The 27,120-nt window shown below is 39.4% G+C and overlaps 1 protein-coding gene across 1 annotated transcript in view; it reads left to right on the top strand.

Annotated features, from left to right (window-relative positions):
- Positions 1 to 12,685, top strand: part of LOC145465603 (importin-4-like) — a 30,298-nt gene extending 17,613 nt beyond the window's left edge. Inside the window, exons 21-35 of the mRNA XM_081449380.1 lie at positions 299 to 356; positions 439 to 518; positions 1,471 to 1,514; positions 2,770 to 2,881; positions 3,223 to 3,311; positions 3,648 to 3,725; positions 3,974 to 4,031; positions 4,664 to 4,769; positions 5,512 to 5,702; positions 6,451 to 6,627; positions 7,805 to 7,858; positions 8,684 to 8,838; positions 9,983 to 10,115; positions 11,076 to 11,250; positions 11,670 to 12,685. Of these exons, the coding sequence (XP_081305506.1) occupies positions 299 to 356; positions 439 to 518; positions 1,471 to 1,514; positions 2,770 to 2,881; positions 3,223 to 3,311; positions 3,648 to 3,725; positions 3,974 to 4,031; positions 4,664 to 4,769; positions 5,512 to 5,702; positions 6,451 to 6,627; positions 7,805 to 7,858; positions 8,684 to 8,838; positions 9,983 to 10,115; positions 11,076 to 11,250; positions 11,670 to 11,809 (1,650 nt within the window). The 3' untranslated portion in view covers positions 11,810 to 12,685. The remainder of the gene's footprint in view (positions 1 to 298; positions 357 to 438; positions 519 to 1,470; positions 1,515 to 2,769; positions 2,882 to 3,222; positions 3,312 to 3,647; positions 3,726 to 3,973; positions 4,032 to 4,663; positions 4,770 to 5,511; positions 5,703 to 6,450; positions 6,628 to 7,804; positions 7,859 to 8,683; positions 8,839 to 9,982; positions 10,116 to 11,075; positions 11,251 to 11,669) is intronic.
- The last annotated feature ends 14,435 nt before the right edge of the window (positions 12,686 to 27,120 follow it).

The raw sequence follows: 27,120 nt of genomic DNA, 5'->3' as shown, positions 1-27,120 counted from the left end.
TTCTCTTTGTATCTCAGAGGTGATTGAGAAGGAGGGTGCAAGGTTTTACACCAATCATATGATAGAGTATAAAAGGAAGTCAAAAGCAATCGAGGATTGCTTTAGACAATCAAATGATAACCACTCTATATGATTCAAGTTACAACTTGCATGTCTTTTTTTCGGGTAAAAAAACACATGCAAGAACATTTTTAAAAAAAAAACATTGTATATGTACGACGCCATCTTTGGCAAGTGCTATGTAATAGGTCTCTGACTTGTTTTAAAAAGTGAGCATTCTTCTTTTTACCTTTGGCAGGAATATCTAAGCAACTCAGGATCTGTTGAAGGGAATATTTTACAGGTACAAGCTATAGGTGAGTCTGCAGTTCTGCAGTTCTTACAGAAATTCTAGTGGTTGTAGAGAGTTCTCTCTGACTTTTATTCCATTCTATATAGATACGTTAGGAGTTCTTGCCAGAACTATTGGTCCTGATAACTTTATGCCACTAGCAGATGAGTGTGTCCAGCTTGGCATGGTAAGATTGCAATGATTTCTTACCACATAGCCTGACAGTGATACCAGCTATTTTAGAAGGGTAATCTAGTAAGGAAGTAGACTACGAGCAGTCTCTCTTTCGTTTAGTCCATTGTGCGTGACATGAAAGGAAACCGCGAGAAAAAACCAAGGGCATGAAGCCGTGAAAGTCCCTCGCCTCCAGGATTTCGCGCAGCCATTTTTTCCTCAAGCTTTATTTGAGGTTTATCTACGGTTCACGCTCGATGGTTTGAGCAAAACAGGAACTACTCAAAGTCTAGTAAGGAAGAAAGTTAGGGAATCAAGCATCCTCAAAAAAAGGGAAGGCTCTGCATAGTCTCGTATAGTAACATCTGTTTTATTCCAGCTATAGCTGAAATGCAGCATGCCTGAAATTAAGTTAGACATACCTTGAAATGATTAATATTGCGGAGTGTCTAGTCGGGAACTTCAAATACATTAGTTGAAGCTGCGCGCCTCTTCATCTGTAAATATCCTTAAGAATGCTTTGTACAAACATTTTAAATTAAGTCAGCTCAAGAATAAGATTTTTACTCCTTTTTTAAATAATAATTTTTAGATTGCGATATTTTAGTGATAATCTTTGATTATTGTTTAAAGTAGATTTTTAACTTTTAGTACATTTAAGAGGGCCACAAATTTATTATTTGATAAACTATTACGTGTCACCCTCGATAAATAAAGTTTTGATTTGATTTGATTTGATTTGATTTGAAATAAGCTTATCTCTCTTGGTTTTTATTCTCAACAGTTAAACGAAGATATTCAGTCCCTGAGTAGGAATTTTGATTTCGCATTTTCTTTCATGCACCTCAAAACATAAATGTCAGCTGTTTGGCGCAGATTGAGCTTGACAAATATGTGTTATCATTTCCCCCTCTGCTCTGGAAATGGAAATTAGCAGTAATTATTATTATTATGATTTTTTTCAGAGACTCCTTGAACAAGACAGGGATCCTGATCTCAGAAGATGCACGTAAGGATTGTGATTCTAGACTGTCAATATAGTTGCTTAAAATAAACAAACAAACAAACAAAAAGAGTGAGATAATAATCACATCTGGTCAGTCATGTCCTCTTCGTCATCATCTGGTCCTCGTCGGCCCTTGGGGCACATAAGGCGTCCACTATTCCCTTCCATTTCTGACAGTCTGGAGCCGCTCTTTTGGCCTCGCACTAACTCGTGTTGGTCTCCATCAGGTTTTTCTGGAAGTTTCTGCGCCACGTGATTCTCGGTTTACCACGTATCCGTGTACCTTGCGTGTTCCAATCCATTGGGTGGCGCACTATGTTCCTCGCACCATGCCTTAGTGTATGACCAATCCATTTCCAGCGTCTTCTCTTAATGGTGGTGTTGATCGGCTTTTGACTGGTTCTTATCGATAAATCTCTGTTGGTGCCGATCACCACAGGCCAAGATACCCTCGGAATTCTCCTCTCCTCCTACATATTACCCAAATACAAATTACTCAATAGCGGTGAATAATCTAGTAGTCAAGTCAATGCATGAAGCAATGATATCCAACCAATCTCGTGTTTAGGATAGGTTTTTCAACCAAACGTGGTTGATTTGGGTTAGCCCTTGCCTACGAGGCGAAATGTGTACTCCCCGCCGTTCGTCTCGGATACGTCACCGAAATCGACCGTGAAGGCTTGTATGAAAGACATACAGGAACTAGGCAAGGTTTGTCCTTGATTGGTTGAAAAAACGTATGTTTGCTCTGATTGGTTAGAAAGACTTAAAAAGGCAATTGGAGAGCTTTGCAAATGCAAAATCCAAGCAAATGCACAATAACGTTTCTCACTCGTTTAAATGCTTTAACAGTGCTTGAACAGCGTTTTATTACGTCTTAATTTGCAGAGCGACAGTCTTTCACTGGCAGAATGAAGGCCGCGTAACAAACAAGCATGACTTCATAGCATCAGACATGACACTTTAAAACAAATTGAAGTATTCTTGAAAAAAGTTGGACCAACGTTTTTCAAAATTTACTCTAATGCAATCCTTGTAAATCTTCTCCAATTTTGCCCATTTCTGGCGTTTCTGTCTTTTTTTTTTTCAGTTCTACAATTTAAGCTGTTGCTGTGATGCTTCTGTTCAGTATTTCTATGACCACTCGGCCATTGTTGAAATTGGAATTGTGTGACCCACTCTCTCCAATGCCGCTATCAATCACCCATAGATCCTTTGAGAATATTGCTTTGATGTTAGATGTTATTTTCTTTTCCAGGTATGGCTTGTTTGCTTCAGTATCTACAATATTAAAGACTAATATGGGAAAATACCTCAAAGGCATAGTGAAATATATGATTGAATCACTGCAATCTACGGAAGGAATTGTGGTAAGTTAAAAATCAGTAGCTTATTGTTTGCAATTTTTGTGTAATCGTTTAAATCTGTCACATCTTAGGCATGTGAAGATGTCGGTGATGCCTTAAGATGTTTCAGTTACGTCTGTTCCATACCAAGGAATTATATGAAGCTACTGCTTTCTCCTTGCTGGCACTTCCAACTCTTTAGTGACCAAGATAATTACTGCTCCCCCAGGGCATGCTAGTCTATCACTCCCCCACCCCTCCACCACAATAGCCTGTTACATTGAATTGAACGTAATATGTTCTCGTGAGAAGTAAAAGCAAGCAACAAACTTATGCAGTAAACGTAATGGTGCTTTCTTCGCCAGACCCACTATGCGGGTGAGGACGACCCTAGTTTTCTACTGGAAGATCAAGACTTAGGAGAAGAAGAAGATGATGATGATGAAGTAACTGGGTAATGTTTACTTTGTGACTCAAGTCTCATGATCAGTGTCAAAAGTCTCCTTATTTGTTATCACATCTTTACTTTAACTTTCGTTGAGAGAATTCGTTATAACGAAAGATTGGATTAAAGGGAACCTGTGCTGTACTGGAGGTAGCTAAGTGCTGTAGCTTGTCATATACAAGTTATCACCCAATTTGAAAATGCAATTTTGCATCCAACACTGTTATGAAAAACGTCTTTATTAATTGGTTAAAGAAAAGAAGTGATTGCTGATACTTTATACTTTATCTTAGCTTCATGTATCGCACTATAGTGTGTTCCAAAGTTCCTTCTGTCTGGTTACAGGTATAGTGTAGAAAATGCTTATCTGGAAGAGAAAGAAGACACTTGTAATGCTCTGGGGGAGATCTCAGAAAACTCAGGGTAAGTTGAAGTGCTAATTTAATAAAGCGTGTAAGTGTAGCCATTAACCCAGTAGAGTGCTTACTGCCTCTATTGCGCTAAAAGTGATCTCGAAAATAAGCACAAGAAGTAGGCGTTAGGATTACATTATAATATCTTGTGTTGAGAGAGAGAATTACGGATTTCTGAGATGAATGTTTAGAAGTTCAAACAATAGTTAACAGCTATTGAAACTATTAGGATAATCATTGACTTTTCTTCTTTTATAGAACAGAATTTCTACCGTACTTAGACGAATCATTTAAAGAAGTATTAAAACTTATCCAGGTATGAAAACTGAAGTTACTGTGCTAGCAAGCCACACAAATGAATTTAAGGAAATAGTTGATTTGAGTGCCGGATTTAGCACTGCTGTGATCATTGTGGACACTGAAAGTAAACAAAAATACTGCGAATGTTGCATAACCTATTAAAAGACCCATTTGGTTGGAGGCTAACCAGTGTGCTATTCGAAAAGCGCAGCCGAGGGGTTAAATCTGAGTGTGAGAGTTAACCGAATTATTAATTTTCCTGTATAAAAATGTTTTTCTTTGCTTATGGTTTGTGTTGTTTGAGATTATTCAAATTCAGAACTGAAGGACACACAGTACAAACAGAAAACCTCACCAAAAAGTTTTAAAACTGAAACCAAAGTTCTCGCGAATCGTGGGTTAGCTTAATCGGACTTTGAACAACCCGGCCCAGGACTCGCCCAGAACAACAGAACTTTCCACATGACGTCACAGCAGCTATCTTGGCATTCAAAACAATATAATTCCTCCCCTTTGGGAAATGAGCTTTTCCTTACACAAAAATTTACTATAGTTTAGGAACCCCAATGTAACTGCCAAGAAAACCCTCGTTGAGGGCAAACCGTGTTTCGCTTTCTGTTTTTAACAAAATTCCATGCGACTGGTCAGTTTCCCCACACAGGGGTAAGGAAGGGAGCTGTGATGGCGTTAGGTCAGTTCTGCAGTGGATTCCATTCTCTTCTTGAAGAAGCTGGTGCAGAGGATAAAACAGCGTGTATGTAGAGAAAACAACCACTTTTATACTTAAATAGCGTTAAAAGGCTGTTTTTTTTTGTTTTGTTTTTTTGTAATGACGGCGTAATCGTTGTTTTTGTTATATAATTCTACCATTCTTCTTAGTCACTGCAGTTAAAACAAGAATTTTTCGTAAAAATGGGCCTGGCCTGCCTTTTCTTACGCCCAGTTAACAGTCAACCATCAAATCGCAAACGGCTAAAAAGAATATGCATTTTCTACGACAGTTGCTGATAAAATGTGTTTTATTTTTGTCAGCATTCTCTGTCAGATATTACCAAGTTATATCATATTATATCATATTATAACAGTTTTCGCTTTAGTGCCGAAAGTAAGTCGCATTTGCTTTGGTTTTGCATTACTACGTAACACGATTGGCTTAGAAAAACGCCTGCCAATAAATCATCCAATCAGAAGTCACTCGCTCGCACACGTTTTCCCGCGCTTTGCGTCAGCTACATTTATTTACTTCGAGATTTGATTGGTTCGTTAGATTGTGTGTTTTTTGTGATTGGCCAGAGTGATAACTTTGGGTTTCGTTAACAATGGCATCTTTTTGTTTTTTGAAACTTTGAAGCTCCTTCTGTTGACTCTATAGTATAACATAACTACAAAAGTACAGCTTTGCATTTCGGGCTGTAAAGCTGTGAATTATGGAAGGTACCATCCCTCATTTTAGGCTATTAAACCTGTATGCTGTCGTTCTTCGCTCTCTTCTTTAGTGCAACGTATGCTTGGCACAGCAATACCAACCTTTATCACCGTTATAACGAAGGACAAGGACAGATCTGTTGCCATGGCAACACTGCAGTCGCTCAATGAAGTCCTAAAGGCAGTCAAGTCTTTAATCGTTGATGAACAGGGACACCCTGACGCCATTGCTAATGCCGCGAGATCGGTACTCATGCAGAAGGTTGGTTTATATATATTGATTGTAAATCATGGTGGTCTTTTTAAGTGTTTATATGTTTTGCTGCTTTGTCTTTGTTTGTCAACTCTGTACTACAGTTGATTAGAGAAACTTGTTAAACACACTATAGTAAATTAAAGCAAATGCGATTTTTGGTCACTAAACTGGCAAGCCAAGAATTTCATACTTCTTACGTTGTCAGTTCCCTTTTAGAGGTGGGCTGGGATTGTAGTGGGGTTCGCACTTGAAACACTGGTCGGCGTTCATACATCATTCCTACATACAAAAGAAGGAGTTGATGTTACAGTAGCTGTACATTTTGGTGCACTCTAGAACACTCGTATCATACAAGCTCTTCATTGCGTTTCTTCTGTGACTGTAATAAATAATAATAATAATAATAATAATAATAATCACTTTATTTAAGTGTCGATGTATTTAACACTAATGTGCTAATTGGGGACACTGTAAATAAATAAACAAATATTTCAAATATAACATAAACTATTAAGAATCCCAACTGGCGGGAGGCTGACCAGCTGGCTATTTACACAATGCGGTCGAGGAGTTGAACTCGGGGCTACCGAGAACACTCCAGATAGCGGTAGGGTGGAGGATTTGAACCAGGGACCTCCAGATTTCAAATCCAGCGCCCTAAACCACTCGGCCACGCCGCCTCCACAAACTGTAAAAAAGAGCATGCGATTTTTGCTTCGTAAGTTGGATTTTTTTTTTCATCTTCCTTTTACAGACTGCTTGTCAACAAGGTGATGATGATGACATAGATGATTCAGACCAGCAAGCAGAGTTTGATGCAATGTTAATTGAGTATGCCGGGGACATTCTTCCGTCCTTGGCTACTGCTGTAGGCGGACAAATCTTCGCACCGTACTTTGCAGGATTTTTGCCCCTGTTACTCAAGAAAACTGTAAGTAAATTATGCTAAGCCGGTATTCAAATACAAGTCTTTCCTTCTCAGTTTATCGGCCGTGTTACAAGGACTATGGTCGTTCATTTCCATAGATTAAACAATCAGTCTCACCAACTCTTTATATGCTTTTTAAATCATAGCGTAGGAAAAACCTCGAATAGTTCTCACTTTTCCTCAAATTGTCCAGATCACTAGTGAAAAAGTCAAGCGGTTGAGACGGACGCTTGAAAATTGGGGCGAGGCAATGCTTTCCAGTGTTCCTCGCCCTAGTGGTTTTCTACTCGCTTTTTTCGCTTCTCTATGAATCATTTGACGCAGAGTAGGAACTAATACTGTAGATGATTTACTGTGCCACTTCTCAGCACAGCGTGCATAGCTGGCGTGAAAGAAGATGGGGTTAATAGTGGAGGTGAAAAACGCAAGTTGTGCAAAACCAGACCAATTGCTTATCAATTAGACTACTCAGCCAATTTTAAACCGTAATAAAACCAAAACCAAAAGCAAAACCAAATTGATCGTCTGATTGCTTTCGACTCTCACCGTAATCCTCGAATTAGCGCCCCGCCTCGAATAATCGCCCCCTCCCCTCCCCCCCCCCCCCATTTTGTGGACGAGTAATGAGACAACAAAGGATGTATACTTTTCGTCATGTAGTATTAGATTTGTACATTGTTTCAGTTTGTGACGTAATTCCTATAAAAGACTCGATATCATTATTCACAGGATAAATCGCTAGACTCCCGCCCTTTTTTTGCCTCACGTTTAGTGAACGCGTTGAACACGTTAATACTAACGATGCCGCGATTTAAACTTTAGGATCATCTTTTTATGTCAATAAACAGCTTATGTTGGTGTTTACACGCAGATGATGTACCAAAAAAATGATCATGTCAGGCCATGATTTGGGAAAAATTAAATTAGCGCCCCCCTCGAATAAGCGCCCCCCGTCTTCTCCTAAATTTGAAATAAGCCCCCCGGGCGCTAATTCGAGGATTTACGGTAATTGAAAAACGGTCTATTGCGTAGAGATTTAACTCCTTAAGCAAGATATTGTCTCAAATCACTTATGTTACAACCTCTTACATCTTGGGGCTTGTCACACTAAATTCATGACGCGTCCAATCTGTGTTTTTGTAGTATATATTCCCTGTCTGATGTTTTTTTGACTTCGCAGAGAAAATCCTGTTCAGTTTCTGATAAATCGTTTGCTATTGGAACAATATCAGAGGTGAGTTTTTTTTTCTCAAATATGATCTTTCAAGTGATATTATACAACACAAGTGACTGTGTTTTACCACATTTCCAAACACCGTAAAGAGAGTTGAAATACGGCGCGCGCAGCTGATTTACGTCGATGTGTTTGGAACTACTGTAAATACCCGGGGAGGGGAATTTGGGAATTTCTGGGTGGGGATGTGCCGCTGGGACCCTTGAACCCTTAGCCTATACCAGAGCTAGTTCAGCTGAATTTTGCCGCCCTATACTAGAGTAAACTCCCCAAATCCCCCCATCTATCGACACTGTTGAGGCTGATTTGCGTAAATTTAAACTTGCCGATTTGATTTTTTTATATTTTTGAGTGACAATTCCTGGTTTCCTTAGTCTAGATAAAATCTTCAACCAACAAGTCAGTTTTGTGAAAAATTATACCCTATTCTAGACCCAAACGCTCTGATTTATATACCCTATCCTAGAGTAAACTGCTTGAAAACCATGCCCTTCACAGCGGCACATACCTATATAGCCCATACATGGCAGTGCACCCCCCCCCGGGGGGGGGGTAAATACTGTCTCGAGCGTTTAATATATCTTCTCAGAAGAAACTAAAGCCAAGGATAAAATAGAGAAATAAAGGCGTGAAACGTCTATGCTGATTTAAGATCAGATATCCAAACACCGTCACGGTTATGATTTCCTTGAGTTAAACTTGATGAATTATTTATAAGTTTGAGAAATTACTCTAAGACATAACTCACTTTGTTGCTGATAATTTTCCACATTGATTCCTGTAGTATGTCATATACCCACACATCATGTTCGTTCTTGTTTGTAGGTACTGCTCGCCATGGCCCACGCAATAGTTCCCTTTGTCCAGCATCTGTTCCCAGTTTTTATGACGTCACTCAAAGATGAGGATGATGAAGTGAGAAGCAACGCAATCTATGGCCTTGGTCTTCTTGCTTTCTATGGTGGAGATCTTATTACGCCGTATCCTTACATACACTGAATCTATATCGCATTCGGTAATATTTTAATTGGTTCTGGTAGTACATATGAAGTGACTCGTGTGTGAGTTACAATGGTCTTAGTCCGTTGTGATCGAGGTCCGCAGATCGATTGTTTCTACGAAAATAGCCTGCAGAATAGGCTTGACGTTTCCTTTGTGTGCGTGCCGACCGAAAATGTTAAGAGCGCTTGTTAGCACGTTAATGCCAACAGCTGAACAAGTTCAAGTGAACATCACTCGAATATAATTCGATTAATGTATCAAGTTTCGCTCGCACGTGACAGTTTTTTTTTTTGTTTTTTTTTACATCATTGTTTGCTGTTAGTTCAGTCTGTTAGTTAGTTCACGAAGTTGGCGAAGAAAGTTCGTAAGTTCAGACAATTTTGAAGCGAAATGTAGGCATGTGCTGCCGAGAAACGCATTTTAAGGGTTAGGATACGTCGCTGTGAAACCCTGAAGCGAAAGATCAGGAAATGTAAAGTGGAGATTATAAGGCGGATTAGCGAGGCAACACGAAACCCAATAAACGAGTGCGGAGCGCGAACATGAGCGTGGAGCGTGAACACGAGCGCGAAGAGCGGACACGAGCGCGAAGCACGAGTTGAAAAAAAATTGATGTTCTTTTTATGGTAGTGTGGAAGTGGCAGCGCGGGAGTGTTGCAGCTGTAGTCAAACGCAACTAGTAAACATCGTACATCACACTTGCTTCACCGCAACGTGAAAGCTCCATTCCGATATGAATGCATTCACAATCCTCCAAAGGAAAAAACGGGCAGCTCATTTTACAACAGTAGCTTGCGAACGTAACACACCCCATGAGAGACAAAGAAAGCCCTATTTTTTGCATTATTTGTCCCTTTACTAACGTTATTGTGTATGCCGGTGGTTTGAAGATGTACGTGTCTACGAGCGTTGTTGCGTTGTTCCGTGGTAAATATGCTAGTCGCCATCTTTTTACCTATGGAAAATTACGTTAAATGAAATAATATTTCTTTGTTCTTATTTACTGTATACTGACCGCCATCGTAAGTTGTGTTGACCCAAAAGCGTGGAAATCCTACTACGCTTAGAAATTGTTCTCAAAAGGTTCGTGCATGTCTTCAGTATTTCCTTAATGAGCTTCAGTCATTACCAGACTATTCTAGAAGCTCTGTTTGTGATCCTGTCCCAGAACCAACCTCCCCGTGTTGTCGACAACATCTGTGGCGCTGTCAGTAGGATGGTAATGGCCAATAGGAATTCTCTTCCCTTGGAGAAGGTTTGAGCCTGATTTTGTATGTTGCTTACTTTGTTTACTTTGGCCCTTTACTCCTCCCGGGGCATAGGCCACCAATAACAACTCTCCAGTCTCCTCTGTCCTGAGCTATCCTTTCAAGATGTTTCAATGCGTGTCCAGTCCTTTTAATTTCCTTTTCAAGCTCCCGCCGCCAGGTGTTCCGTGGTCTCCCTCTCTTTCTTTGACCTTGGGGGTTCCAGTTCAGGGCTTGACGGCCAATGCTACTAGGTGGTTTGCGAAGTGTATGGCCAAGCCATTGTATGTTGCTTGCTTGTCATTTAATGTTTTATAATGGTATCCAGCTAGTTTGAGAACGCGAGTCTCAATTCACGGTCGTTTTCTTGGACCGTTACTTGTGTCCCGAGTAACGGTTCTGCAAGCGACTGCGAAATGAAACTCGCCCTAGACTTCTTCGCGTTTCTAAAGTAAGGAATTGTTGCTTCACTAAGGTTTAATCGAAGGAGCATTGGCCAAAACGCGACTTCTTATTTCCAAAACTCTGTTTAGAAATTTGGTGAACAGGCCGTAATATTTACGAGTAGAGTAACTAACTTGCCCGTGATGAGATAGCCTACAACAACAATGAGCTCACTGGCAGCCAATAGCAGTTTAGGATTAGTAAATGAAATGTTAGATCATTTGTTTAGAGACTGGAATAAATTCAGATATTTTGTAAATTGTTCTTCGGTTACGCCCCCTCTGGTGGGACACCGGATGCCACTATACCGCTACTGTTGGAGGTGCAGGTTCTGTCTGTTTTGTTGGTCTCCAAAGATTTTATCTGCTCTAACAGATCCCACTCTCTTTCTACAACCAAGGAGTTATCCCAGGTTTAGAAGAGAGCTTGCTAGCACAATCGTAATAAACTTTTCTCCGTGAGGAGAGACCAAATTCTCAAATCTGCAGAGGAAAATTTCCCAACTTGCGAACTTTGCATTGCAGGTTTTTCCAGGATTGTTGCAGTGTCTCCCTTTAAAAGAAGACTTTGAAGAAAACCATCCTGTCTATTCATGCATCATGGAGCTATTTAGCGATCAGCATCCCCTCATCAGGCAGTATCTACCACAGCTTCTAGCAGTGTTTTCACAAGTGCTACCCTCTGGCAGTTTACAAGATGGTGAGTGAGACTGCAAAAACTGGGGTTACCCGCAGATGGAGCAATTTTCGTATGACCTTGAATGAGCGTGAGCACGAACAACAAAAAACGAACTAGAAATAATATGATTGGTTTAGCCAACGGAGGCGAACGCTCGCATCCTCTGGGCGACTCGCTTTGCAGCGTTCTGATTGGTTAATTGACCAAGGTTTTGTCCATATTTGGGTTGTTTTACGGGAAGAACGCGCATAACTTGTTTTGATCCTTTCTAATTGCTGGTGGGATGGGAAATCGCAAACACTCAGGAAAAGTGTTTTTGGAAGTCTAACTTAAGTAAATAAAACAGCTAAGAAAAGAAAGAATTTCTCGAAGAAAGCTGTCTATGTATCGCTGCAGCCGTATTGACTGTAACTTCAAAATCAATTGTTAATTATTTTCAGGTATTCGCTCAGGAGTCGTTAGTATGATACAGAAGATTCATCAACAATCTCCTCAAAGATTCCAGAACATTCTGGCAGAAATGCCTCAAGAGCATGCTCAGGTGCTGATGGCCGCTGCTACTGCGCAGGCTCCTGGTTGACAGCATTTCACAACGTTGCTCAGTACTAACTTATCGTTGGCAAGGTCAAGATTATCGATGGTGAAAGACAACGCCTTCGTGTCTTCAGAACCCACTTCTTGTTGACTTATTAGCAGGGATGTCTGCAAAGAAAACAGAACGTGAATGCAGCTGAATGCATCATGATTATCTATGATGCTTACACAACGTACTACGTGACTTACATCCCAATCTCAAGTTGCGGCCGCACAAACAATAAAGCAAAAATGAAAACTGGGATGAAAAATAAAACCTGAAAATATCGCTAGGTAGATTTAGCAGGCTGATGTAAATGCAACTCTCACGTTTGCATCGGTAAATACACAGGTAGTTTTAAATTCCTTCATAAAAAAATGTTGCAAAATGTCATGCGATACAACCGTGTTATAGCGTAACAAGAGATTATGATCCCCTTGAGCTTAATTAACCAATCATTGCTCGCGTTATATAGTCATTATTTCAGTTGTAAAAGATTGCAGAAGGGAACTTTATTGCTAGAATTGAGAAATGATGCTGCCGCCTGAAAATATATATTTATGCTGAGAGTGGTCATCTGATAGCACAGAAGGGAAGGGAACTGTCCTTTCCAAAAACGCCGTAATGTGTCCTCAAGGAGGGCTTGATAGAATACAAGGGAAGCATATTTTAACATTACTACCACAAAAACAATAATGTTTTAAAATGAAGTATGCGAGCACTATGTGGTCACAAACTGGTCAAAATCTATCTTTACTTGGAATAATTAAATTTCGTTCCCGAAGTAAAGAAAAGAGAGAATGAGAAATCCGAAACTGTTAAAATGATAGATCGATATAAATAAGACTAGATAAGGAAAAATTAACAAATAAAATTGATCCATGTGAAATGTATTACGTGATTATTTTTTAAAATTTCTATGGTCAGGCGTTTTAGTGCATTGTCATAACTGCTTCAAAAACGAGAAGTTCTATAGAATGGAGCAAAATCTTCACATTCTCCCATTCGTAGAACTCAATCACACTCCATTAAAGAGAGTAGATGGTTTAAACCTTTTTCAGTCACGCGGTCGTTTATTTTTTACATGGTTTATTTGAACGTTGAAATTAGCGGCTCTTTCGCTGCCAAAATATCCAGCAAACTGGGGAAAGGGAAACTGGGGAAACAGATATTTCTTGCAAGATTACAACTAAGATGATGATGTGATGTTGCTGGTGATCGTGCTCTTTTGCAAAAAGAAGATTACTATCTTGATGGCCATCAAAAATTTCTTTAAAGTGCACCTAACCCCAAAATTTTTTTTCGCTAAAACGAATTTAGACTTTATTTGGAGCATTTGGGCGAAGAAAGTTTTGAATTTGGTTGAATCCTCGATTTTCTATGCCCTTTCAAAGTCGCGCTTGAAGTGTTTCACGACCGCGTTTTAGGGAGTCTGGGGCGGCGGTACCCAAGAACCTCAATCAGCCCTCTGTATTTGCTCGCGAAAATGGAACACAAAACTAATCGTTCCGATCTATTTTGGGACTAAAACGTCCAAGTTTTGTCTCAGAATCATTTCTTTTTCGTCACTGGAGTCAGAGTTAAGTTTTGATTCGGAAGACACCGAAATAAACTTCTATCGAGCACGTTCGACAGCTGTGAACTCACTGCTTAGAGCTTTGAGAGCAATTTACAATATTTCAAGCGACGAAGGAGAAGACTTCTTTGCGGACGAGCTGCTTGTATATTGAGAATGGAAAGCTAGATACGAAGTGGAGGAGCTGGCAAACGTAAGCAGGAAAGAAAACTCAAGGACTGCTTTGGATGGTAATTTCGTCAACTAAACATAAGATTCCCACGCGTGTTCATACTTGTTTATAGCCCGTTTACATTTGTCCTTAGCGAGAATGTATTTTGTCAAGGTGTGATTGTTCTGTTAAATCCAGTTTGTGTTTTACCTTCAGTTGAATGCTTTATGTTTATAAGAGCGACGTACTTGTTGCAGTTTTCGAGACTTGATGACCTCCAAAACATTGGCTTCGATCGATTGAAAATCGTATTGTTTAGACCTGTATTTTTGAAGCTGCGGGAAGCAAGGCGGAAAGAAACATTTCATACAATTACCGATTTCACATTGTCACACGTTTTAAGTCGTAACTCCAAATAACCAATGTAAATTGTTCTCAAGGTTTGCAGTGAAATTCGTCGGATAAGCGAAAAGGATGTGTTCCCTAAGCGGTCCGCAGATAATGTTACGCGGTCATATTTTCGACGCTATTGCACAGAATCTTTGTCGCACTGCTGATTTCCAAACCTTCGAAAAACTCTGTCAGTCTAACAATTTTGTTATCATGTAATTCTAAATGATTAATCTTCGACTTTCATCTAAATCGAAAGAGAAATAAGTGTTGGTTAGCGGCGTACAGTTGCGATCTATTTACATATCAGTATAACGCTTCTTGATCATGATCGGATCACACAACTTTGCCGGTTATGTTATAAATACTGCGGGATTGGAAGATATAGCTAGGTTGTCGGTAGTATTTCTACAAATTACTGGTTAGCTTTAAGCAGAAAATTATGAAAATAGCGTTCGAAAGTCTGCGGAACAAATTCCAGTGAGAGTTCTTCAATGGTTCTCACAGATTCAGTTCGCTTGTTTCGGTTCGACAAAATCAACCATCGTTTACGTCTTTATTGCACCATTAGCCGATCATCGTCAGTAAATTGTACAGTATATCTTTCTTTAAATCTGGAATATTGCTGCAACAGCCGATAGCACCCCTGGAAGGCGTTTCTGCGCATTTTTCGAATGTGTATTGCACCATCCTGAAGGAAATGAGAGGACGTGAGATATCCCACCTTCCTGGGTAGACGTCACAACAGCCGCTGGGCCCATTCTCCTCAAATTCGGTCGTGAAACAAAATGGCGGTGTTTTGGAGCTATTTTCGAGATTTCGTCGGGGCACAGAAAATCGAGGATTTAACGGAATCCAAATTTTTTTTTGCAGAACTATTTCAAAGAACAAGTAGATTCGTTTTAGCGAAAAAAAATTTGGGGGTTAGGTGCACTTTAAACGAGAATTTCTTTTCACGAGAAGCCAAGGCCAACAGGTAAACTAATTTCAGGTGTGCCGGCAATGCTGCCTTCTTCGGTGTAAAAAAAAAAGCAATATTCACCAAGGGATCAAGCCCGGGCCAAACGATTGCAACATATCAACACAACATATCGCAACATTGTTGGCCAAGCATTTGTAAGCTCCGGCCAAACGATCGCAACATGTCAGCACAACATATCGCAACATTGTTGGACGCAACATGTTGCACGCGTTTGGCCACCCTGTTGCGACATGTTGGGTATTGAAAATCGAACTGGTGCGCATGTTCGGGTGTGCAATATTGTTGAACGAACCTGGCCAAACGACTACAACATCATGTAACATCCACAAATGTTATTTTGCTGGCGTTTTTCCCGCTACAGCGCGCCCATTCATTGGCTACTTCATGGTCACATGACATCTAGCAATAAAACTATTTCGCGCCAAACGCCATGAGCGGGCAACATTGCGAAAACCATAACGTCATACGGGAAACAGTTCACTGTTATCCGCGAAATGTTGACCGCTGTTGCACGTCGTTTGTCAACAAAGTGTTTTCCATCGGTTTGACCCATTTGTTTTCCTATTTAATTAACAAATCACAATGACTGGTCCCTTGGGGAACAGTGAATTTTGTTTCCCTCCAATCTCAACGTTTCCCTCGACTTCGTCTCGCAAACATTGAGATTCTCAGGAAACAAAATTCACTGTTACCCTCGGCACCTTAAGTGTTAAATGTTGCATGAAAAATTTGACCAGTTTCAAATTTGAGCCAACAACACCCAACATGTTGCTCCCAACAATGCTGCGATGTGTTGCGTTGAAATGTTCCGATCGTTTGGCCGGGACTTAAAATATCAGCCGCACAAAGGTACAAGGTTCAATCCAGAAAATACAACAAAACAATTCTTGATGAACAGTAATTCCAGACCCAGATATGCACTTGGAAGAAAGTTCTGCTTTAGTCGGTAGCGTCCTCCAACCTGATTGGTTAATGGACATGACCATTTGCGCGCGCATTACGTAGACTTAATTTGGTTTTGCACACGCTCTAACACGTGAACTAGTCGAGAGATATATTTATAAACACATTCTTCTTACCGGCGCTTCTCTAGTAAATTAGTTACAGATGCAGTTTTTGGTCTATTCCTGTCTCAGTAGGGCAGGTATGTTTTGCAGGTTGCAGGGAGCAGGTTGAAAAATCGACTTTTAAGTACGAATGAGTCTACTTAGCACTTCGGTCAGCCTGAATAGCACTCTGGTTAGCCTAAATTAGCTTAGGTTGCTTGCGGTTAGCCTTTATACTGGGGTTTATTCGACTTCAACTCAAATAAACAAGTCATTTTAACCTGCAACCTGCAAAATATACCTGCCGGTTTCAGTATTATTCTCTGCAGTAGTTAATCCAGTGACCGTCGCCTCTTTGCTGATGCTTCCTAAACTCAATTAAATCTAACAGATCGAAGTTTTGTTTGATTTATCATTTTCCTCCCTTGGCCTCTAAGTTCTGTCACATTCCATAAAATTGATTGCAGTTAATAATGGTAATAGGACTGAGTGGAGTCCAATTCGGTCTGTAATCATACGAGTGATTAACAAAATCGGACGACCGCGAAGCGGGAGTCCGATTTGTTAATCACGAGTATGATTACAGACTGAATTGGACGACGCGAAGTCCTGTTACCAATTAATCAAAGCTATGACAAAATTCGAGAAACGAACAAACCATCGATTGATCGCTGAACGATTTAACGTCGTTATGAATGCTGAAAAACACAGCAGTTTACTCAACAAAGTGCACCGCAACAGCGCGCGCAAAATGACGCGTACTGTCCAATTACAAGCATGACGCGTACACTGTCCAATTAATGTTCAAATCGGGCTGCTGATAGCCAATCACGTTCGAGAATTTTGTTATAGTTTTGATTAAAAGTATAATCAAACACATCTGGAACGATGCTCATATCCAATCCATAGTTAAAATAACAGACGGAATGGCTGTTTAAGAAGACTGAAGTTTTTTGTTGTCTTTCTTTGTTCGCTTTTTTGGCCTTGACCTGAACAAACTTCTGTTACGTAATTCATGCATAGTGTACGAGAGCAGAGCAAAACATTAATTAATTTTAAGCTTGTACTTATGTAAAGGAAGTTTTAACTGTTCTTTCAATATTTTAGCTTATTTTAGCCAATTTTTGTCACTCCATATTCATTTTATATTTCAGTATTTCTTTTCTAGTGAAATACCTGTAAACTAGCTGGTGAACTATCGTAATGCACCACCATAGCTAAGCGTATATTCACATTAAACCAGCATTGTATTGTATTGTATTGTGGTGTATTGCATTGTATTGCATTGCATTGCATTGCATTGCATTGTATTGTGCACAATCGTGGACTTCGTAACATCGACCTGCATCAATCTTAGCATTATTTTTGAAGTTTGTCGAGTTTCATAACCATTTACGTCTATTAACTGTGTCCGATCCCTAAGCCGTAAGGACATCCTACAGCTGATGCTACTTCAGCTAATTTAGCAAATAAGGAGTATGTCTTCAACAAAAACTATTCAGGTCACAAATGGATTTATTCACTTTATTTTTATGCCACTGCTGATTGGACAGAGCTGTCCGAGGAAGATAGAGAGAGTAAGTTCACTTACTTTATGACTTCAATCCATGCAGACTATCGATCATTCTATTTATAACACCGGAAGTCAAGCTTTTCTGAGTGTTCCTCTGGTTTTACGAATCAAACACACGAACGCGAGAAAAAAAACAATTTGTAAGTAAGGCGCACATTGAAAGAATTTCTATTCTATTTCGCTTCGCTCAGCGGAATAGAAAACATTTCTATTATAAGTAGAGGAGACAAGTAATACAACAAATAGTGGAGGGAGCCGCCGGCAATGATCGAGTTTATTTTCAAGAATCTGAGACACGCTGAATACAGGTTACAAGCCAGAGAATAAAAGAAAAGGTCACGCGCTATTTTAAACAACGACATAGCAATAAGGAAAAACAGCCTCGAGTAAACTGGTCGGCGTCAAGTGGTGTGATATTCACAAGGAGTGGTATACAAAGGCCTAATTATCCCAATGGGCACTAATACAAAGCAACCTTATTTTAAACACCTAAAAAAGATACATTACTTGCGGGTTTTTTTTAAGCTGCTGTGAAAAAAAAACCTCATAAAAACATATGTGTTCTGTTTTGGCGAAAGCTTGAAGGACCACAGAAGGAATTTTTGAATTTCCTAAGGTTACTTCCCACCTTTAAGGGCAGCAAAAATATATAGAAAACGTGTGCTTTTCGCAATTCCCGGAAAATTCCAACCATTATCATACTCTTTTGCGCCCGGAGGTCCTGTTGTTCCGTTGGTTTGCGGTTTCATGTGGCAAGATAATCTCCTTACGTGGCGCGAGTTATTTACGATAACCTTTCTGAACTATTTTCAAGTGCGAGATTGCTAATCTCCCATTTGATTTTGGGAAGGATACCTTACTGAATTTTGAGCGAATTTATTGGGTAGGAAGATTCGACGGATTTTCTGAAAATTTCACCAAATCATCCCAAGAATAATGACAAACAAAAGTGTTACAGGCTGTTTCGATATTCCGGAGATATTTGAAATATTTTTCCAAAGGCGTCCATTGACGCAACACGCTTACTTTTCTTTTTTAGCCACTCTAACTTGAGATGCAGGTATCTAGTCAACCAATCAGAATATAGAGAAGCCTGACACACATTCATTGATTGATGCCGTGTGTGTAAGACAGTTAAGACTAGGTAGACATACGGTATTGGACACCCGATAAATTAAAAAGAAGGACCTTCAGTCGTTTCACAGAATACCGCCTGTCCGTCTCCTGACATTTCCTAAAAGAAAACGTTCCTTAAATTATACTTTCACCGTCAATTAAATTTGTTATTAATAAACTTTCTTCTGATATATTGTTTGTTGGAGTTTTATTGAAAATGGCTCTCGTTTGAATTTTTTCCCGAAGAATGCCGGCGGAGGTAGGCAGTAACCATTTGAACTAAATATTTGAAAGCTCTGCCCTGTATCTACGAGTTTTTCTCTTATCTTCTGAAGTACGATCAGATTGCATGTAACTTAATCCTGATTGATTGTTTTAGATTGTTTTGGTTTTCTGGTTCTTCTTTCGACTTCTTTTGTCACGATAGGTTTCTCCGTTTAATAGACTCATTGTGTTCGGCTGAACGGAACTTTTGGAATGTAGCGGAGATAATCCCGGGCGGCGAACGCCCAAAAAACTAAAAAAAAAATAGCTTTGAAGGGCAATACTTGGCTTGCGAGAACTAAAACTCCGGCATGATTTTATGGTCCCGAGGGATCCTTTCCGCTGGAGATTTCTACAGAAGACAAGGAGGAGGCAATTCTAGCAGTTGAGTAAAACAGCAGTTTATTGACTTTATTCCAACTTCATTCTTTATCGTCCGATGAAAGCGATGATGTAATTGGAGAATTAGAGTTTTGCGATGTTTATCGGTTATATAACATTTAGTAAGTGCCAAGTGCGTGTTCTGCATCCAGTTAAGTGGCTACAACCACGTGCGAAACACCGCAAAAGAGCTGAAATGATTCCCCTTGATTCAGCTTTATACCAAGACAACTGTAGAAAAGTACAAAGTTCGATCCAGTACACAGCTCATAAAAAAAAAATTATAAAAGAGCAGCTGAAATTCGAAAAGTACGAAGTTCAATTTGATTAAAATATTAGTGAAAGCAAGAGGCCTCTGACGTTTATAAGGTAAGTCAAGTAGCCTGGGCTTGTAGATAGATAATGGTTATTTAAACACAGTTAAAGAACACGGAATTCATGAAGATCGGCAAAGAAATGACTGGATTAAGGTAAGTCCGCTCGTAAAAATGGCTTTCGAAGGAAAAAAGGTATCACTTATTGTACGATTTAATTGCCTGTGGTGTATCTCTGCTCGCTTTGCGGTTACGTAACGAAACCCTTCAAACGAAACCCTTACGTTATTTTTCGGGGGTTTTTCACCTATTTTCGGAGGTATACTTGGTTAGATATCATTCACTTCGGCTAGCTTCGTCTTTTTTTTTTTTTTTCGGCGATCACTCGTTCTTAACCTTTATTCTTGTTTTGGGTATTCCTGTCTGTATGAACTGGAATGACGTCGGCCTCTGTGATGAGATGGGAATTATGTTCGATTTCTTCTTTTCCTCCGTTTGCTTTTGAACTCCACAACCGGCAATGAAATTTTTAAGCCAGCGGAACAATCAACACGTATCACTTCTCAGTTACGATCATAACTTGCGAATCCTGGCATATTAACCATTCTATAACACTGACAAATGTTTCTAAGCGCTCCGCCGGTTTTTGGAATCAAATGCAAAAACACTTCAATATCCCAAGCCAAAAAGGCTTTTTGCAAATTAACAGCATTTTAAATCATTTCCTGCTATGAAACAATGACTTGCGTGCATTTGCGAAATAACCTCGTGAAATCATTGGTCACTACAAAGGATCTCTAATTTCTTGCTTCTGCCTCTTTCAGAGTAATCCCATTTAAACTTCAAGGGGGTACGTCACGGTTTGCGCGTCTTGGAAAGTTTGACCTAAATTTTTCAAGTTCGTGGTTTGTAATCCGTGTTAATCTTCTCCATCCTTGTTCCTTTATGGTTCATTATTATCTCTTTGATGTTTTTCTATCATGGGTCATCTTAGTTAACTATCAGTTATTTTCAGGTTTCCTTCAATTCAAAGGTAATTTAATAGGTGGCTAAATACCTTGATTATACTGAGCTCTTTTAATAAACTAAAAATACTTGAAAACATATGTCATAAATTTATTGCCAGTTTCTGTGTCTGTTTGACTGTCTGTTGCTGCAACTTTGAAAGGAGCGGAAATGATATTTCCACACTTTTCAATTTTGTAATTTCAAATCCATACTCTTTGAACTCATTGGTCACGTGAATGACACCAGTAACTTGTAAACCAGCATATGCAATCTGTAAGTTTGGTATAGAATCAACCAGCTGTTTCATCATTCTGTTATCTCTAAGCTTAAACACAATAACAATTACAAGTTCATTTCACAGGTCCGATTCTACGGCTTCCCATTTGAACTCCTTTTCCGATCTGCCGTTCACATCGTACATAAATCACATATCGTAAGCTGTAACTGCCTTTGTTATTGAACGTTTCCACACGACATAACAATCAATAAAATGTCTGTCCTATGGGGAATGAGTTTTTTTTTGGTTGTTTAAAATCTCTTATCGCTTGGCAGGACCAATAAAGCCGTAATAATTTGGCTTTATAGTACCTCTTAACCCTTGCTTCCGGTCAACGGTTTTCCCCCAGGTTTGGGCTTTGAAATAATAACATTATTATTAAAGTTTGTTTGTTTGTTTTTTTTTTCCTCTTTCCGGAGATATTGGTGATTTGCAATATTTAGTTCTGCAAAAGGCCGATCTTTTGCCGTGACGATAGATTTCTTCCCTCGGGACTTTATTGTGCATTTTTGGCTGAACGAAAACCTTTGGGTCATAGCGGGGAACGCCCTAAAAAGACCTTGAGAGGAATAAGCTCTTGAGAACCTCTTGGCTAGCTTGTACGGACTCTCGATCCGACTTCCTGTTACAGAAGGATCTATGTTTCGCTAACGATTTCTACGAGCGTGAAGGAGAAGACATTCCTTGCTTCCAACAGCAGTTTATTCCAACCTTGTAAATCGACGATCGGTGTAATCGGAGATGATTATACCATGGTACTTCCTTTTGTACGCTTTGTAGGTGCAAAGTACAAGTGTTCTTATCCATTGAGTTAAATACAATCACGTGCAAATACAAAGAAGTCTTTTGTTCTCTCCGAAGTTCTGCTTAGTACGAAGGGTTCTTTCAGACAGAAAGAAAAGGGCTCTAACAACACTGAGCAAAAGATTCCATCCAAACGAACATCTAACACAGAAAATGTGGAGGAGCAGCTTTACAGGTACAAGGTGCAACCCAAAGGGAAAAAAACGCGAAGAAAAAAGAACAGCTCAACGAAGTGAAATTCAGTACAAAGTTCAATTAGAATAAAATACGACTTCTAGTGAACAAGAGAGTTCTGAGTGTATTGAAAAGGCATTTCCGTCGGTTAGCAAAGGCATGACCTGAAATACATTTTTTCTAGATATGGTAAGTTCTCTCGTAACTGCAGTAGTTTTGCAAGGATAAACTGTATTTACCGACTAATTTTAAATGCATACACACTGTTATCTTGAGTTGTGTTTGCCATGTGTTAAGTACCTCTCAGTGGTCGCAGTCGACAGTTTTCACTCAGGTTTTTAATTAAGTGGTTTTTCGAGTTTTGAAGGAATGACTGGTTTGTAATTAAGCTCATTTAGAATCAAAGACACCCAACCGTTTTTTTGGATACAATTTCTGCTTGGAAGGCTGTTAATGGTCAAAGATTTTTACCCTTAGTCACCTTGAATATTCGTGATATGGAAAATATGCGTGTTGTCTGGAAGACGAAAGATAGGCACGAATAAATAGCCAGTTACGACTTTCGGAAAGGGACGACAGTCACTCGTAATTTAGGGAAAAAAGGTTTCATCCTCCGAAGACTTCTTGTTCTTTAATATTCAGCTAACGAATCAGAACAGATTAAAGTGTGATGCTAGATTTACACGACAATCTAGACTGACTAAACAATATACGAAAACAAAACAGCAGCATCTCAATCTTTCTTACTTTTACTAGTTTTTCGGTGATCTTCGTTCTTTACTCTAATCCTGTTTCGATAACGTCGTTGTTTTTTTTTTTCAACCTTCAATGAAGTCGGCTCTGGTAACAGATTGAAATTTCGCTCTATTTGGCCTTTGAGATCCATAACAGGACATGAAATCACATAGTCAGCAACACAATCCACACAATTACCAAGTACGTTCCATATTTAATATGCTAAAGTCTTTTTTAAGGGAAGCACGGCGTGTGGAGAGGTGGCTTCGAATTTGTGTTTTCATGAGGTTTTTGAAGTAGAAATAAGGGACGCATTACATGCCTTAAAAAGTAGAGACCCGTTGTTGTAATACGCCATGGGAACAAAGAAAAGCGAAGAGGAAAAAACAAGCTACTTTAGTAAGTTAAAAAGGTTTTAACATGACCTCCTTCTTCAGCAAAAACTATTCAGGTCACAAATGGATTTAATGGATTTATTCACTCTCCACCAGCGCTTTTGTTATTTTGTTCAAAACTATCGATTGAATGAGGATTGGTTTTATATTTTTAGAACACTGTTCATTTAAGTTCCAGTGAGTTCTTAACATGATTATATACTCATGTATAACGTATCCACAAAAGCTGTTTTATGAATTAGCAAGAAGACTGTGAGACTTTGGGTGTTTCATGATATATATCTGGACTATAAATAATCTCTTTTTCAGTATTTTGTAATAAAACAACATAATTTATCATTGCTCGAGACACTTGACAGCAACCTTGAGATCTTCCACTACAACATTAATGTCCTCCTTGGTTGTGTTTCTTCCCATACTAAGTCGCAGAGCATTCATTGCAATGTCGTGAGGAACTCCAATGGCTGATAAGATATGAGAGGGACGCGAAACAACATCAGAGTGGCATGCAGCCCCGAATGGTCGAACGGTCCCATTCAATTTAAAAGTGCTCGCAAAATTTGGCCATTGCTCGAATTGCTCACAAAAATTAGATGAGTGCTCGCTTGCTCGTACTCGCAAAATTTTTGTCACTGCTCGCATGCTCGGATTCTCCCGTATTGCAAACCTGAGAAACATTGGGGAAAGATTCACGCGCTATGAATGTTTCTGGAAACATGCTTCCTCGTTTTGCTGACGCTTTATTGAAACTGACGTACGTAACAATTCTTCGCGAAAAGTACCCGCAAAGGTAGAAAGTAATCTAGAGACATGAAGACATGTAGAGTATTACTATTACTATTCGACCTTCAGAGCTTGTCAGAGCTGTTTAGCTTCAATTGGTTAGATCCTAGAAGCCTCCAAATAAAGCTTGAATGAATCAATGAATCAATGAATGAATCAATGAATCAATGAAAGACTTTATTAAAGTGTCAATAGTATTTAGCTTAAAAAAAAAAAAACTAATTGGGGACAGTGTTTGCACAATAATATACTTTATCTAAAGTTGAAATTATCTACAATTTAATGAATAATGTATAAAATAAATAAATAAATAAATAAATAAATAAATAAATAAGTAAATGAAATATATGAACTTAGTAAGATTTAAAAAGCTTAAAAGATATCAAATATATCTAAAATGTAAAATTTAAAACGGCCTAGCAGCATATATCACAGTTCTTCCATTGCATGCGTCATTCTTATTTCAGTCAATCGGTTTGCCAATCATCAAAACCGAAGCTCGAAATGCTTGTTAGACTAAATGCCGCGTTGTTCACATTTCCTAAGAATATTAATATAACCAAAAAATCCTTCCATGTCACAACACTTGAAAGTCTGGTAACTTTAAGCTTCTTCCTGTGATGTGTTCACAATGTCGGAGTAGAGAGCTTTGGATCTCCTTGAGCGTTCACCTAGTGTACCGCACTGAAGCTCCCGCGAAGCTACCTGACGTAATTTGACATCCAACAAGGCATAATTGGCTGTAAGCCGCTGGGATTGGTTGAACGGTGTCAGCCAGATTACTTAGCGCAAAACGTTTCTTTCTAATAAAAGAGAGATCTAAATTCCGCCTAGAAAATTTACGGAGTGCTCGCTGCTCGCCATCTGTATTTTCTAAAGTGCTCGCTGCTCGCAAAACAAATTTGATCACTGCTCGTGCTCGCAAAAATAAACGCACTGCTCGCATGCTCAGTGTTCGCAAATGCTTGCAAATGCTTGCAAAGACCATTCGATACCCGTTTTGCTGTTTGTAGGATCAGCGGAGTGCTTTTTATTTTAGTTATTAATCTTTCTTTCGGGTTGGTACATTTCGCTGACTCCTAGCACATGTACTAACAAGATGGACCTGGTACATGAACTACTTCAATGAACTACGAATGGACTACCCTAAATGAAAACCCCTAAAATTTCTGAGACCAAAGTTCTACAGTGTAGTTTAAGAATCAGTTTGTCTGCTTATGTTCCAATCTTCTAGGAACAATTTTTAAACGTCATCGCATCTGCATGCAATTCGTGCAGTTTATTTGAGGTTACTTCCCACCTTTAAAGCCCCGGCCAAACGATCGCAACATACACAACATATCGCAGCATTGTTGGCCCAGCATTTGCAAGCTCCGGCCAAACAATCGCAACATTTCAGGACAACATATCGCAACATTGCCGGGCGCAACATGTTGCACGCGTTTGGCCACCCTGTTGCGACGTGTTGCGACATGTTGAGTATTGAAAATCAAACTAGTGCGCATGCCCGGGTGCAACATTGTTACACGAACCTGGCCAAACGACTACAACATCATGCCACATGCACAATGTTGCATGAGAAATTGGACCAGTTTCAAATTTGAGCCAACATTATCTAACATCTCGCTACACGTCACAACAGGTCGCAACAAGGTGGCCAAACGCACGAAACATGTTGCACCCAACAATGTTGCGATCGTTTGGCCGGGGTTTAAGGGCAGAAAAAATTGTTTTTTGCAAGCTAGAAAAACGTGTGCTTTTCGCAATTCCCGGGAAATTCCAACCATTATCATTGACGCCCGGCAAGGGATCATAGTCTCTTGCGCCCGGAGGTCCTGTTGTTCCGTTGGTTTGCGGTTTCATGTGGCAAGATAATCTCCTTACGTGGCGCGAGTTATTTACGATAACCTTAATGAACCATTTTCAAATGCGAGATTTTTTAAAAAAATCTCCCATTTGATTTTTGGGAAGGATACCTTACTGAACTTTGAGCGAATTTATTGGGTAGATAGATTCGACGGTTTTTCTGAAAATTTCACCAAATCATTCCAAGAATAATGGCAAACTGAACAAAAGTGTGACAGGGTTTTTTTTTTCTATATTCCGGGAATATTTAAAATATTTTCCTACGGTGTCTATTGACGTAACACGCCTCATTATTTTTTTAGCTACTCTAACTTTAGATGCGGTGTCTAGTCAACCAATCAGAATATAGAAAAGCCTGACACACATTCATTGATTGATGCCCGCCGAATAAGACAGACAGACTGCGTAGACATATTTTGCTGGGGTAAAGCGGTATTCGACACCTGACAAATTAAGAAGAAGAACCTTCAGTCGTTTCACGGTATACCGCCTGTCCGCCTCCTGGCATTTCCTAAAAGAAAACGTTCCTTAAATTATATTTTCACCGTAAACTAAATTTATTATTAATAAGCTTTCTTCTGATATATAGCTTGTTGGAATTTTATTGAAAATGGCTCTCGTTTAATTTTTTTCCCCGAAGAATGCCCGTTTAGGTGGGCAGTAACCATTTGAACTAAATATTTGAAAGCTCTGCCCTGTATCTACGAATTTTTCTCGGAAATACGATCAGATTGCGTGTAACTTAATTCTAATCGATGTTGTTTTAGATTTTTTTGGTTTTCGGTTGTTTTGACTATCATCATTCTTTCGACTTCTTTTGTCACGATAGGTTTCTCCTTTTAGACTCACTGTGTTAGGTTGAACGGAACTTTTGGAATGTAGCGGAGAATCCCGGGCGGCGAACGCCCAAAATAATTCAAAGAAAATTAGCTTTGAAGGGCAATACTTGGCTTGCGAGAACTCAAACTCCGGCCCGATTTTGTGGTCCCGAGGGATCCGTTTCCGCTGAAGATTTCTACAGAAGATAAGGAGGAGGCAATTCTAACAGTTGAGTAAAACAGCAGGTTATTGACTTTATTCCAACTTCATTCTTCATCGTCTGATGAAAGCGATGATGTAATTGGAGAATTAAAGTTTTACGATGGTGATTGGTTATGTAACATTTTGTAAGTGCCAAGTGCGTGTTCTGCATCCAGTTAACTGGCTACAACCACGTGCGAAATACCGCAAAAGAGCTGAAATGATTCCCTTTAATTCAGCTTACCCAGACAACTGTAGAAAAGTACAAAGTTCGATCCAATACACAGTTCATAAAAAAAAAAGTATAAAAGAGCAGCCGCATTAAGCGAAATTCGAAAAGTACGAAGTTCAATTTGATTAAAATACGTATTAGTGAAAGCAAGAGGCCTCTCACGTTTATAAGGTAAGAAAAGCAGCCTGGGCTTGTAGATAGATCTTTATTTAAACACGGTTAAGAAACAC

This window comes from Orbicella franksi, chromosome 13 (genome assembly GCF_964199315.1).
Source record: "Orbicella franksi chromosome 13, jaOrbFran1.1, whole genome shotgun sequence".
Lineage (NCBI taxonomy): Eukaryota > Metazoa > Cnidaria > Anthozoa > Scleractinia > Merulinidae > Orbicella > Orbicella franksi.
This window is presented reverse-complemented; position numbering and strand designations above follow the sequence as displayed.